The sequence below is a fragment of the Enoplosus armatus genome, chromosome 21 (assembly GCF_043641665.1).
Source record: "Enoplosus armatus isolate fEnoArm2 chromosome 21, fEnoArm2.hap1, whole genome shotgun sequence".
NCBI classification, from domain to species: Eukaryota; Metazoa; Chordata; class Actinopteri; order Centrarchiformes; family Enoplosidae; genus Enoplosus; species Enoplosus armatus.
Window position 1 is genome coordinate 14880135 of NC_092200.1, and position 14832 is coordinate 14894966.

Genomic DNA, 14832 nt, shown 5'->3' on the forward strand with positions numbered 1-14832 from the left:
AAAAGGAACCAAAACGTAAAGAAATGTTTTACTAATTTTATTTGGGACTAATTGGACCTCCACAAGAACCCATGGAAGACACTGGAGCCCACTTTGGGAATGACTGCCCCTGCTCTCTGAACCATGAGAGGACAAGATGTAGCATGAAACCTTCTCTGCCCAGACACCAATTCGTCCCAAAGAAATGGCCCTGCTTTCTGCCAGTGGGCATCCAGGAGGAGCATCTGATACTGTTTGGCTGGAAACTGGCTGAGTCTGGCTGGCTGGGAAGGATGGGCTGGCTGACAGACAGAGCCTGGTCAGGATCCATGCCTTCACTGGAGTGAGCCAAGAGATACAAGGAGTTGACTGTCTTCTGGACTGACCCCTTCTTCTAAAAGGCCATTAGATGAGGAACCCTGGAATCCTTCATCCCCTTGCAATCACTCTTTAGGGTTGTCCAAAAGTGCGTTTCAGTCAACTCGCCTAATTGTGTCATGTTTCAGGATATTCACACAGTCATTTGCAGAATACTCTCGAAACAGGGGAAACCACTGGAAACAAGTAGAGTTACTCTCACACTGTTGGCAGATGATTACATTTGTTCTCAGTGCAGGTAGCTTTTAAAAGCATAGTGACGCTGTAGACCTATTCATTAATAAGGAAACTGATAATGATGATAAATGGTCACAACATGGTGTAAATCAAAAAAGGAATAATATAATTAGCAAAAAAATTAAAACATCTGTATAAGATTAAAGTTTTTAACTACATTCAGGGAGGTATACGTGAGGATACTCAATTTTATTACATGACTTGCTGATAAAATATATGATATATACATTTTATATGTTATTGATATCTCTCCAGTTCATGGAGTGCATAGATGGGTGACAAACTCTCTCTGAGACTCAACTAGTCCACTAGTTATATCCAAAAGATATTCCCTCAATTGGTGTTTTGATGATAGTGGTGGAAAGCATTTATTCAGGTGTTTCCTTGAATGTGTCACCCTTGAGACCCTGCGAGATCAAAATTCTCCTTTCTCTGTTCTTATTTTGGTGCAATTTATATCTAACTAACATTTGGAATAGTGACCGTTATACAATTCATACAAATCCTCAACCACCTGGGTTATAGCTGATCTAGTATCTGCACTGATACACAACTGAACTGCACTAATTTCCTCACTATGTCAAGCTAATTAAGCTCATCTTTGTATTTTTCATTTTATAAGATCGTTGCATGTTTGTTTTATATTTATGTATGGTTGTAATTTTCTGTATTTGTGGTATATAACTGGCTACTATGATTTTGAATTTAAAGTTGAAATGTTTGTATGAACTGATGAACGTGTATGTTTTATTGTCAAACAGGACTCGTGGAGGAGTGGGTTATGCTAAAACAGTTCCTAAAAATCATTTTACTCGCTAACTACTGTATTGATGCTGTATGTGAATGACAGCAGTTATCTGCGGTGTAAGAGCAGTGTTTTGATATTATCTGCATTTCATCACGCCCAGGTCGTTACTAACTTCGTCAGTTTTATTTTTTCCCCTCTTTCCTCAGACGCACTCGGGAGAGACTTGGGGGCGCATTACAAAGCTAATGGGTGGACCCGAAGGAGAATTTCCAGCCCCGTGATTTGCTAATCGGGGGCTGGTTCACTTGTCATTTCCCTGTAATCGTGGCTCGGGTTTGTGGAGCTTGCCCAGCCCTCCTGTCCGTGGACGCACCAAGTGTACCGACTGCACTCTGTGCGTTTTGGTTAAAGCCCGACTACCTTCACTGTGAAGGCTGGGCACTGGGGAGGAGGATCGATCGGGGGCCTCGGTGTGGCTGAGAGAAGAGGCTAAAACTCCTCACTTATGGCTTTTTTGTAGGGCAGTTTCCATCATCATTCGGGATTGTGGAAGGGACGTCATTAAAAATCACCTGAAGTCGCCCAAAAGTTGTATTCACTTGTGGGTGCTCGATCATGGAGATGCAAAGGTGGTCCACAAGGTGGAAAACGAAAAGGTGGCTTATGGATTCCACTGTAACCGCATTCATCACTTTAATCCTGGTTCTGCAGGCTACCAATGTCAGAGCAGGTAAGATTATTAGGGACCAAACGCCTCTAATGAACTTTATCTGACCAAAAGGGGACGGAGCGACTACCGGCTGGGAAAACTCGGTAACTGATGATGGAGCTTGGGGGATTAACATATTTACCTGGACACGGCGGCCTCATGTTTCGTAGTCAAATGTACATGTGTTTTTTACCCGCTCCACAATCGAAGTAGTTACAGGTATATGGGGTAGTTTATCTCGCTTTATTGTATGATGGAGCGCTGTGTGGAAGCCACCAAACAGAAAGCGGAGGTACAGTAAAGCTGTGCCCAGCTCACTGCTGTAGTGAAGCTCCTAGAGGCAGCTAAGACAGGACATGCTCTCGGGGGATAATTGCTTGAGGTGCGCATATTTTGTTATCCAAAACTACATATTTATTAACACGCAATTTGCCGCGAACTACTTTTACGCATGAGTAGAAAGCGTCCGCCCAGAAGATGAAACGCCTCGCCTAATTAAATTCATCCTAAACCGCTGATATGTGCTTATAGAGATCAGGAAAACAGCAGCCTTCCTGCTTTTTAAGATTCACTTGGGCTGTAAGAAAGCTCTTTGTTTGAACTGGGGTCCGCGAGGTGGATGTGGACACGGTTAGCAGGGTGGATTTCCCCAACCAGGTGACACTGGGCAGTTGTCAGACCCCGGACTTTGATAACACGTTACTTACAACTGCTGAATTGTATTGAAACCGTGTATGGCACTCATTGACATGTAATCATATATTTCTTGTCAGGCTGAAGAGATACTGAGTTGTGTGATTTCGGTGAGTTTTAAGTTGACCTGATTGTCAGTCCGCTCTTCATAAATGAATACAGGGGATGTAATTCTGCCATGTGGACAATATTTGCAGTATGTTCTGTTGTGTACGGCGTTAGTGTGATAATAAATATGTAGTAGTGAAGTGCATTTTTACTAAGGCCTCAGTGGATCTCAGAACTGTCAGAGTAAATCCCCTCTGGGTCTGCAGGGGGCTAAGTGGTCAGGCAGGTTCACCCTATCTCCACACTGCCCTGGTCCACACTGAAGCCCAAAAGCTGGCTTGTGCACTCCCCACCCCCCCTCTGGTGCCCAGCTCTTCCCCTCAACTTTGCACTTAGATGTTTGGTCGGCTGCAGTACAAGGCTGTGTTGTGTGAGTGGTGGGAATGTTTCCTCTCTAAGTAGTGAGCAGTTATTTGATGATGGTCCTTGTTGCACTTCCCTATGATTTCAGAGCCTTCAAAGAGCAAGCCTGCATGTGGGCCTAGCCTGCAGCCATAATGGCCACAAGTCACAGGGTTCAGGGTTGCATAGGCCTCACACCTTGGCCTACAGACAACTCTGTATGGATTTATTGTTGCATACAGATTCAGGCAGAGATTTAGGATACATGTTATTTATCCATAATGACAGTTTTCCAGGATTGAAATTGTTTTTAAAATAAAATGCATATTATTGTAGTTTATGCTATGGGTTTTGAAAAGGCTTTATAAACACATGGGTGGTTAGATGTCTCAACCTTTTAACCAAATGATCAGTGAAGTTAAAGCAAGAAATCACAAAAAAATGGGTTAATGCAGTGTCATTGTAATTTTAATTTATATTGTGCGAGTCAATTTATGTTGCTTTTTATTAATTTACCCACTTAACATTTCCTCATTTTACAGTCATTTGTTTGTCCTTATAGCTCAGATACTGGACTGGAATTATATTTAAGATTGAAAATCTCACTTTTCCAATCTCATCATTTCCTGCCTCCTTTTTTAAATCTTAAGTATTCTGCTGCAGGCTCTGTGTTCCGGGGTCTCAGTCAGTCGAAGCTGTTTCTGCAGGGTGCCCTCTTCATCTAGCAGTGTACAGACACGTTTTCTCAGCCCCTGGGGCGCAGGCTCAGATGTGCATTCCAGCAGACAAAGCTAGTATTTTCAGAGTCCTCTCCCAAATGTGGTCAACCGGGAACATCAGCTAATCAGCTCCTTGCTCGACCTTTGTCCTGTGTAGCTGTCACATATTTACAGTCATTGCATTTGGAGACAAGCTTTTCTTCCTCCACACAAAGCCCCAACTCGAACTGCAAATTCAAACTCAAATTCTAAAATTGGGATGATCACAGTGGCTTTCAAGGGCTCTCTCTTTCTATTACATGACCTGTTGGGATTTAGAAAAAGGTTTAAACACTAAGTCAGAACATACTCTGATATGGATATGGAGGCATACATTGAAAGGAGTTAATGAGAGGAAAAGCAAGGGGGAACGGTAGAGGGGAAAATGCTTTGAAAAACTGGGAAGGCCTCAGTGTAGTTTCTTTGGTATGACACCAGCATAAAGCTGTCTTGTTTTAGCCGGCAGCATGGTGGAAGTTAAAAGAAGGAGAGAGTGAGAGTTTGGGGGGGGGGGGGGGGGCTACATAGAGAGAGACATTCTGGCTGAAGATATTATTAGAGTCTCAGGGAGCTACAGGTGAAAAGGTCCTCCTCCGTTTACCAGCCAATTTCACCTTTCTGTAAAGATGTAAGGGATGAAAATGACACAGCAGAAGGGGGATTTATGATGTATGATGTATGCTCAAGTCTTACATACAATGTGATAAAGGATGAGCTGAGGCAGACTTTTTTTGGCCTCTGTCCGAAGAATGGTGTGATGTTATCTCTTGGAATACACTGACTACATTGATGTTCACCTGTGAACATGACGGAGATGATATCAAATTAGTTGATCTCTATCTTATGGTAATGTGTCATACTGCTCCTCCCTTCCCCACATGGCTCTGCAATTTACATAATGATGTCCGGATGATCCAATAACTGAGCAATAGAGGCTGTCTTGCCTGATCTTAGGGTTGGCTAGAATTGTCTCTCCTCCAGACTAAGGAAGTTCCATCCTTCCATGCCACCTGAGTTCTCCCTGGTAGCTATATGGCCTGTTTGCTCAGCCCCGAGGGCAAACTCACACCGGCTCATCATGTGCACTCTTTTAAAACCTGTGCACACTCATTTGGCCACCTTAATGGATTGGCCAGTATTGACGTTGTCTCAGCACCTCTGTGTGAGGGTCGTAGCCTGGCCAAATTGCCACATCTGGAACATATGAGTCCTGGAGTTTGAACTGAAAGCTACTCTGCAGGATCTCACAATGAGGTCCTCAGTTCACTCTCCAAAGTAAGTAGCTGGTTCATCCTCACAAGCTACAAGAAAGACCATGTTGTCCTTGGTGATGGCATTCCTACAGTTTGCTGATTTTGCTCTCAACTTCACATTTTTTTCTGATGCTTTTATATAACTTTGCTTATCTTTGTTTCTTCTATGTCCTGGGAGTGAGTTCGATTGTGGTGGGTTGACACTGAGGACGCTCATGTATTCTTACTGAGCTCAATCATCCCACCCAAATTTCCCTTAGAGGGACGTATAATTTCTGCCTTCAGGTTCAGGGTGCTTTTGAGAGAATAAAAGTGGATGGTGTTTGGGAAATGGCTTGCTAGTGGAGTTCTGCAGATTTATTTTTTCATTCAGAGTGTGAATGAAAAAAGTTCTCTAAGCCGTCATCATGGTGTGCATCTGGTCCATTGCAGGTGCTAGAAGATAAGGAGACCAGATGCAAGCCAGGCTCTTTACCTTCGGCATGCATACAGTGGCACAGAGAACTTAAGGATTGAATTTTTATGGAAGGCAAGCCATAGAACACACTAGGTCTGAATAGTGTGCTCAAATAGCCGTGTAATCAGCAATGATTATCTGATGATCTTGTACAAACCATCTGTATGATCAGTGCTTGCGGCACCTCCATATTCAGTAGAAATAGATTCATGTTGAAACAGGGACTTGTCCCCACACCACATGCTTTTCTGAACAGAATGAAACAGGCTTTGAACTTGCTTTTCCTTGCCACAGCTGGAATTTTGACCAGAGAGTGTTGAGGGCGACATCAGACATTTTTTTAAGATCCCGTTGTATCAAGAAGTTAAAGAAGCTGATTTGACCTCTACATGCCAACCAGAGCTGTCAGAAAAGGCTTGCTGATGCTTTCAGACACCTTGGCATGCTTATTTACTCCACAAAAACAGATTAGAATTGTTACATTTAACAGTCTGCCATTGTGTTGCCTGTTTTAGTCAGATATTGATTTGCTCCGTGGAGTGAAGTGAGCAGCCCTTTTTATTTTAATATATGGATTTGAGGGTTTCGTATGGTCCATAAATGTAATCTATAGCAAAAGAAAAATGTTTGCATTGTTATGTGTGGATTTTATTGTTATGAAATTAGGCATGTAGATATTGTTTATGGTCTCATTTTGCATGAATTTTTCTTTTTATTTGACCTTGCATAGTAAAACATCCCCCAGGTATAAGTGGCCCATGTAACAGAGGGTCAATATACTGCAGCACTTTGGTCTCTCCCCTATCATGTTCTCCAAGCTAATGTTTTATACTGAGAGGGTGTTCTGATGAAGAGGCATAATTATAATGCTTTTCCATGGGTCTTTATGGGCACCATCAGGCTACACAGGCTCCTTTATGTAAAGTGCATCAGATTGAAGAGAATGGAAAACCCAGAGAGCCTCTGGCGACTCTTATCAAGGTAAACTTATCCAGGTGTTATAGAACTAGATCTCTGTTGGCACATTGTTCATTATGCTCTTTGGTTGGCCTTGACAGAGACATTTCCTGTCAGATGAGCCTGTAGAGCCGGAGGACAGCATTTCCTAACTTAACTATTTAGACATGTGGTGTTTATTGGGTGGGTGTTTATTGTTCAGTAAATGTTATTTAATGTAATGTATGGCTTAAGTTAATCATAGATACTATGACAAATGTGTCATAGTGCCATTTTGATGACATAGGGAAACAATGTCGTTAGTGGTATGGGATGGTCACTGGGACTATGAAGTGTTCCACAGCCTAAGTTGGGTAAATCTTCCCTGTCTTTCACTGGCCTGTGTTCTTTGACCAGAACCAGACTGGGACACATACATGTATTTAAAATTTTGAAAACCTACCATATAACCAACTGAAAATGAAATACTCTGAAGTATGCAACAGTAGGCGACCAATCACACAAAAAAATGCCATGACCTAACTGATGTTTTATCTCCTCCCCTGATCAGCAGAGCCAGTGGATGTGCTAAAAGTATTAGAATTTCAAAATAACCCCGAAGGAGTGACGAAAACATCAGGATTTTGCACAAACCGAAGAGCATCAAAGCCAGACTCAGCTTACAGAGTTGCCAAGCAGATCCAGATCAGTGCCCCCACCACACAGTTATTCCCTGGTAAGATAAACTTCTCAACCTTTAAGTCTTTACTGTGTTTTAAATGTGTTTCAAATGTCTTTGACAGTGGATTCACCTCTTGATTGTCTCTCAGCAGCTCTGATTGTTATTGCTAAATAAGAGACAAGGCTGAGGAAAACATTAGTTTTTCTGTCTCACCAAAACCTTTTATACATGCAAAGAACATAACATTTGCAGGAATTCTGTGCTTGTAACTGATTTCTGTAGCTCTAAATTAGACTCATAATTTAGATGATGCATAATACTGTTGTGTTCTTGGAGGCACAAAACACTGTTACAGATGTGCCTCACACAGAGAACAAAATTAGGAATGTCTTGAAATGTCATACATTAAATCTACCTGGTTAAAATGAAGACACATTTGTGGTTGTTGGTCACATCACTATGGTATTATATACATCAGTGATACAGCATGATAAAACACATTTTTACAAACTAAGTCATTGATTATTTCTAAAAGTGAAAAAAAATTGCATTGCATCTTGCATTGAAATAACCAAAATAATATATTGTATATTGTATAGTTTTTTACTAGTCAGTCATGTTGGAAGTGTCCTGTCATAATAACACCTGTCTTTTATACCCCTCCTCCTTTGGCCGTGTAGAAGGTGTTTTTCCTGAGGACTTCTCCATCCTGACCACAGTGCGCCCCAAATCCGGCCTCCAGTCCTTCTTGCTGTCCATTTACGACAAGCAGGGAGTCCAGCAGCTGGGCGTGGAAGTGGGACGCTCACCTGTCTTCCTGTATGAGGATCAGACTGGCAAGCCAGCCCCAGAGGACTACCCTCTGTTCCGTTCTCTCAACCTAGCTGACGGAAAGTATGTCAAATCTCAAACATCATCATGTATTTTGTCATATGATTGATCAGTACATGGGTTGTCTATGGAAAACTGGATTAGACTGTTGTATATTTTGATTCAATTTCTCATGAGCATACATGAGTATGCATTCTTATTAGAGGTGGAGTGATTTCAGTGTCAATTTGATCATCTTAAAACTAGTTTAATTACCAAATCAGCTAAAACATTCAAACCCTCAAAACGTTTTCTGATTTCCACTGACTTGCTCTTCTTGATGAAAGCGAGAAAACAACCCAGATCTTCCCATTGTTGCACCACAGGTGCTCATGACCGGATTATCCATCCCATCAGGGGTCCGTGGACACAGAGACAGGTCAGAGACAGGGAGACACTGGATTATTGGGGCACTGCAGGGACTGCTATGGGCAACCTGACCTCATCCATGAACTCACTGCCTCTGTTATTTTAGAGAGGGGGGAAAGGGGCAGTCCTAAACTTCCTCTTTACCCTCTTGGGTTACCTCACCCAACCAGAAACAGTGCCCCTAAACTTTTAGCATAAACCTGATTATCTGCTCCCAGGTTCAGAAATCCCAGAATTCTCACTCAGAGCTTTTGGCTAAGATGACATGTGCAGGGGCATGGGGGGGGGGGGGGGGGGGGATAAATAAACAGATAAGCTGCTGGGAAAATGCATAATTTGAAATAGTATTTTATTGTGTCTTCCAGTGTTGTTAAAGTTTTTTTCACTGCTATGTGAGGATAGTTTATTTTTTGAGCTTTTAAAAAAAGTCATGACCCGGTCACAATATTTTTGTAACCCAAATTGGCTTAAAATTAGATTTAGTGTGTACACAGTTATCAGGATAGAAGGAAGCTTGGTAAATCCTTCAAGAATCTCATGTCAATAATAACTGCTTTATGTGCAGGTTGCAACCAAGCCAGCTTTGTGTCTTGTAGGGCTGTTTTGTCCAGCTTGAAGTTTTCTTCAGTGACAACAGCTCAGGCTGCGTACAGTCTGCCATCCCTGTGGATGTACTCATTGTTACTAAGAAGCGTACGCCAAGCTTGAAAAGAGAGGCACAATGATGATATTGACGAGGTGAAAAAGAGCATTATCCTTTTCTTTAAAGGGAAGGGGAGATGAATGGGAGGATTTCTAGTGAGCTGTTATACCTTACTTTAAATGCAATGTAATGTACTTCAGAAGTTTTAGAAATAGTTTAAACCTATTGAAGTCAACATTTGCTTTTCTGCCATATAAGGTGACAAGTAATCCTTCCTGCTGTACTGCAAAGCCCAGAGAGTGTTGCACGTTTATTTTCCTCTAAGCCGCATTGCCTGCCCTGGAACGTGTCTGTATGATCTAGCTGTTTTCTAAAAGGAATTGTACATTTTTCCTCTTCTGATAACAAGATTTTCCATACAGATATATTAATATGATATAAGATATATATCTGTAGCTGTGATAAACGCTTCTTATATTGCCCTCTTGAGCTACAGTGGTGCCAGGTCTCATCTTCCACCTCAGAACAATGTTTTGACTGTGTGTCTCCTGCTCTGGCAAGGCAGGCCTTCCTGGATCCTGACACACACTTTCCACAATGTTCACCATGTCTGTCATGCCGAGTAACCCAGAAGGAGGATTAAGTTTGGAGTTTAATGAGTGTAATCCCGTGTTAAACAGGGCCAGAGTGTGGGGGCAAGAATGTGGTCCACTGCTGCCTGGTATGCAATAGCACTTAAGTGCAGTGGCAAATGGTCCAGAGGCGAGGGAGGTGTCAGACTCACGTGTGACCCCGGTTAACCCTTTGCATCAATGAGTATTGTCCATCGAAATATATCATACGTAACATAGAAGTTCATGTTTGCTTCTGTAATCTCATCGTACAACAGAGCATTCTCTTTCTTTCTCCTTGAGGTGTGTTGCGATGAATAAAAAGCGGATTATAATCCTATTAGAAGTGCGGATAAGGTTTCCATAGAATGTAATCAAATACCACAAAATTGTCTACAATTGAATTTCATGTTATTGACTAAACAAGTATTCATTGTCCTAATTTTTGCATTTTGTTTATATTACATTTGCTCTGTCTTACACTGATCGACCTTGGCTTCTTTTATTTCTCACCTCTCCTTGTTGTGTCCTTGACCAGGTGGCACCGTGTGGCCATCAGCGTGGAGAAGAAAACGGTCACCATCATTGTAGACTGTAAGAAGAAGATCACCAAACCTCTCCTCAGGAGTGACCATGCTTCCATCGACACCAATGGCATTACTGTGTTCGGCACCAGGATCCTGGATGAGGAGGTTTTCCAGGTAAAGTTTTTCGGTGTGGTGGACTGTGTGAACATGTCCTCTGTGATTGAGAGCCTTAAGCTGCATATTGGCGCCATTGCTAGGTTACTTATTAGCATATTGATCAGAAATTATGTAGCAACCATTTAGGGCTAAAATGTTGCCCCAAAAGGTAGTGGTATTTACTGTGTGTCCAGATTTCAAACTTTGCTTGAAGTGCTTTGCCTAAGGGAGTTTTAGGTTAAGTCCCATCGAGGCAGTCCTGGACCCCTTTGATGCTGCTGAAAAGGAATGTGGAGATGATAGAAACCAGGGTGGATCTGGAGGTCTTCAATTCTTTTGATTTTATGAGGAAGTTCACATAGACATCATACATATATCTGAGATATCTGAGGCCCTCTGTCTAGGCTGCTGGTGCTATAGTATAGTTTGAATACAGTGCAGAAGCAGCTTTTTCTTGTTTTTGACCTACTGCTTGACCACACAAGTAACTTGATCAATGTGGTGTTCTCACTATTTGAGAGGGTGAGAAGCTCAGATTATATATAGTAGTTTATATATAGTAGTCAAACAGGCACATTGTACAGTATTTTTTGCTTCTTGGGCAGCCTTTCAAAATCATAATCAACAGATTGCAAGGAAGCACTAATCACTGACTCAAACAATGAATTGAACCATCCTACAGGTGCGTGTTGAATGGTACTGTTGAATGTTGTGAGAACTAGGAAGCTTTCTGTGGCTGTTCTTTACATATTATATATACATATATGATTTGCTCTTACTGTATTGTTAAATTGTTAAGTATTGTTGATAAAAATGAAATAATAGTGGTGGAAACTAAGACACATGGAATGTGATTTGGATGACAAGCTCATCCACACATCAGCTGTTCATCTACCGAAAAAGTCCCAGCAGACATTAACTGTAAATAGATGGTGATACAATGGCTTCTGAGTAAACTGGGATGTTATTCATAGTACTCCCTACCTAGTGGCCTTTTGTTTGTCAAAGCATTTGAACTTGGTCACTTTTTTGTACAGAATTGCTGCTTGAGTTTTTCAATCCCTGCTTTTGGCAAAAAAGGTGTCCTGTTACTATGTTAAGCGTTAAGTTTGAGGAGCCAAAGATGTGTCCAGATAAATACAAATTTTCGCCATGTCCATTCACTGTGACTCAAGGAGAGTTAGCAGCCCTGTGGTAGAAGAGACCTTGTTTGACAAGGATAAAAGTGGAGCTAATTACGCTTTAGCTCTTCCACATAGTATGTGGTGAACACTGAAAGTGTCGTCTTAAGAGAGCCATTGTTGTTGTGGTAATGCCAGTTATTACATGTTTGACACTGGGAACACTGTTAAACTTGTGCTTGTTACTGAAGCCTATATGTAGCTGTTAATACCTCCACAAAAAAAGAAAAATATAAGCTTTTCTAGACTATATCAACGTTTGTAAAAAAAAAAACTGTGCTATCTGTGTCCCCAAATACGGTAATGCAGTGTTGATTTTACACTGCCAGTTTGTGAAGCGTTTACAATTGCTGTCCTAGCCACAATTTTGCCCAGATTGGTTTTCAATACCAAATAATTGAGACAAACCGAATGAAAATGTGCATCTTTCAGCTTCAAACTTTTTAAGGGCAACTTTCTGGGATTTGGGGTATGTCACCACTGCACCTCCTTAGTCAGTGATTTGAACGTTATGTTTTGAGGCACAGTTCATCTGGAGGTGGAAGCTGGCATGGGGTCAGGCGAATGTAAATAATGACAGACTATGGCTGAATTGTCATGGCACTAGTGGTCTTCTCTGGTGGAAGCAAACGTCACTGTAAGGCTGCTTGGGGGCTGTGTTTGCTTGTGAGAGAGAGCTGGTTTGTTTATGGGCAGCAGGAATGACTGGTCATTATTCTGATGCCGTGTTTGAATGATTGATGCTGCTCCTCTTGTTTTAAAGTCATTTTATTAGCATGCCTTGTCATCAACACGGGGACAGAGGGCCTGTTTAAAGCCATTTTGTGTATATGCACAGTGATTTATTTTTATGTTGCTCATTATATCGTATTTTTGTTATCAATTATATTTAATAGAAAACCATTGATTATTTATTTATTTATTTCTATTATTTGAAAATATGCTGCCATTATATAGTACATATGTTAGTTTGATGATACATAGTATGATGTTAAAATATTAATCAAGGTAAAAAATATTATTTTAGCCTCTCTCTGTAGGAGACTGACAGGAAATAGCATCACTTAATATTCTTGTTTGTTTGTTTTTAATTGACCTTCATTAAGAAGAATATTAAATCCGGATGTTGTTGATATGTGATTGTAGACTGACTGAGATTACTGTGTCATGTTACTCAACAAAGAAGATCTTGGGTGCAAAGTTTTATAAGTGGATTTGCTTTCATATCTCATATCAGTTTTGATTAGATTCACTGAAGCCAGCATTTGTATGAAACAGTGTGTCCAGTCAGAGGTTGGCCAGTGGAAGGGCTGAAAATAGGAGCCATAAGTCAGTTAACAGGGTCTTCTCTGTGTGGTTTTTGGAACAGGTCTCCTGTCTGTTCTCTGTCCCTGCTCTCCTCAGAGATCCACAGGGCCCGATGCATGCTGGGATATACAGGGGAAGGAAATACCTTGGCCTTCTGCATCCAAGCTAGTGGTTATAATGAGAAAATACATTGATTGGTAAAATCAGTTTTGCTGAAAGGTATGCCCAAGAAATGTTGCACCTTAGCAGATTCTCTGTCAGACCTCACTATATTTGATTTGATTACAATACAACGTATGTATAATTTGGAGGAATGTAAGAAATACATGGACTAGCTTAACTGTCTTAGCAGTGACTATTTACAGTTTCTTCCAAAGTTCAGCTTTTACGCCCCATTTTAAACCACTGTGGTTGGTGAGTTTTTGATTTCCAGGGGTAGATTTAATAATAATAAAACATTTGCTCCCTTATTCAAACTCTGAAATTTGTTTTCACAAGCTGACCTGCATTTTTCATAAAAGTCTATTCATGCCATACCTGCCCCAGGTTGGAGGCGACCACCGTCGCAAAGGGATCTGGTTTGGATGAATGAGAGTCTTTCATTGCCCCGTCAGGCCTTCCTCATTTCCTCATCTCCTCCCCTCCCTGCATATTCTCCCCTGCTCACCACCTCCCCCCACCTTGAGGCCCTCCTACCGTGCCAAAGCCATGAGACCGTCTATTCATGCCTGGCTGACATTACCTGTCTTAATCGAGCTCGTATACATACCTGCCTATTCCCTCTCTTTCTGGGTAGCAAACACTCAGTGTGTCTCACTTTAAGGACTAGTTGGGGTTGAGGTGTTCTATGTCTCGATTCCACACCACCAGTTTTGTCTGTCTGTGTTGGACATTGTTTTGCGAATCTGCTAGCCGGGATAGCAAATAGCAAAATAAGCATCAATGAGGAGGGCCTGCTGATTGTGTTCTGTTCATTTCAGAAGGATTATGACGCGGAGTTTCCAAATTTGTTTTTAAACTGCCAGCAGATCATGATAATGTGCAAAAAACACATAACAATCCAGGTACTTTATAACTCTTTTTTCTGTTGCTATCTTTTAATGTTATGTTTCGGAGAGTTAACCTCCAACTGTCTGGTGTGGAAACTCCTTTTGATGTGTCTTGGTTTCTTAATTCTTATTTCTTCTCTTCTGAGGGAAACTGTACTGTATAGACCTTGGGGGAGTGACTAATTGTTGTACAGGGGGATGTCTAATTACAGTTAGCTATGGTTGGACTAAAGGTATGTTGCCCTGGGCCAAGGTATGTCAAAGGACCAATGGTGACGACTACTTGTGTTTTGATTTGGCCAGTGATGCCCGGCACTCACCCTGTAATTACAACATGTAGTTGGATTTTAGTAGAGAAAAGACAAAAGAGCTATCTATCACAGCAAAACCAAACACTGCAGTATACTGACCATTCAAAGCATGGAGGTTGTCTTCATGCAGCTCCTCTGTGGGAATCAAACACTTTTACTGTGCACTGCTGTAACCTTTGACCCCCTCCATGCGTATTTATATCCCATGGTGCCTTGTGCTCAGGATGAGGTCAAGGTGGATAGAGCTTATAGAAAATATGTTGTATGGCGTCATGAGCTCTGTACTGTCATCAAATGCCATTCTTTTGCTAGTTTTATTTCTCTGCTTAAAAATGACTTGATGGCTCTACTGATATTTTTGTATTTTTGATCTGATGAACACAATCTAAGTAAGAAATACAGTGTTATTTAAATGTTGAATGAAAAGATTCAGTTCACACATTTCAAGGTGAACACTACCAAGAGTGAGGAGAGATTTCTACGAGAATTCACAGGTCTCAGCTGTTGATCATGACCCTGCTTCTCTC

At 41.4% G+C, this 14832-nt stretch overlaps 1 protein-coding gene across 1 annotated transcript in view; it reads left to right on the forward strand.

The window, feature by feature from the left end:
• The first annotated feature begins 1957 nt into the window (after positions 1-1957).
• The window catches only part of col11a1a (collagen, type XI, alpha 1a), a 79213-nt gene continuing 66338 nt past the window's right edge, over positions 1958-14832 (forward strand). Inside the window, exons 1-4 of the mRNA XM_070927996.1 lie at positions 1958-2072; positions 7170-7334; positions 7961-8174; positions 10312-10474. Of these exons, the coding sequence (XP_070784097.1) occupies positions 1958-2072; positions 7170-7334; positions 7961-8174; positions 10312-10474 (657 nt within the window). The remainder of the gene's footprint in view (positions 2073-7169; positions 7335-7960; positions 8175-10311; positions 10475-14832) is intronic.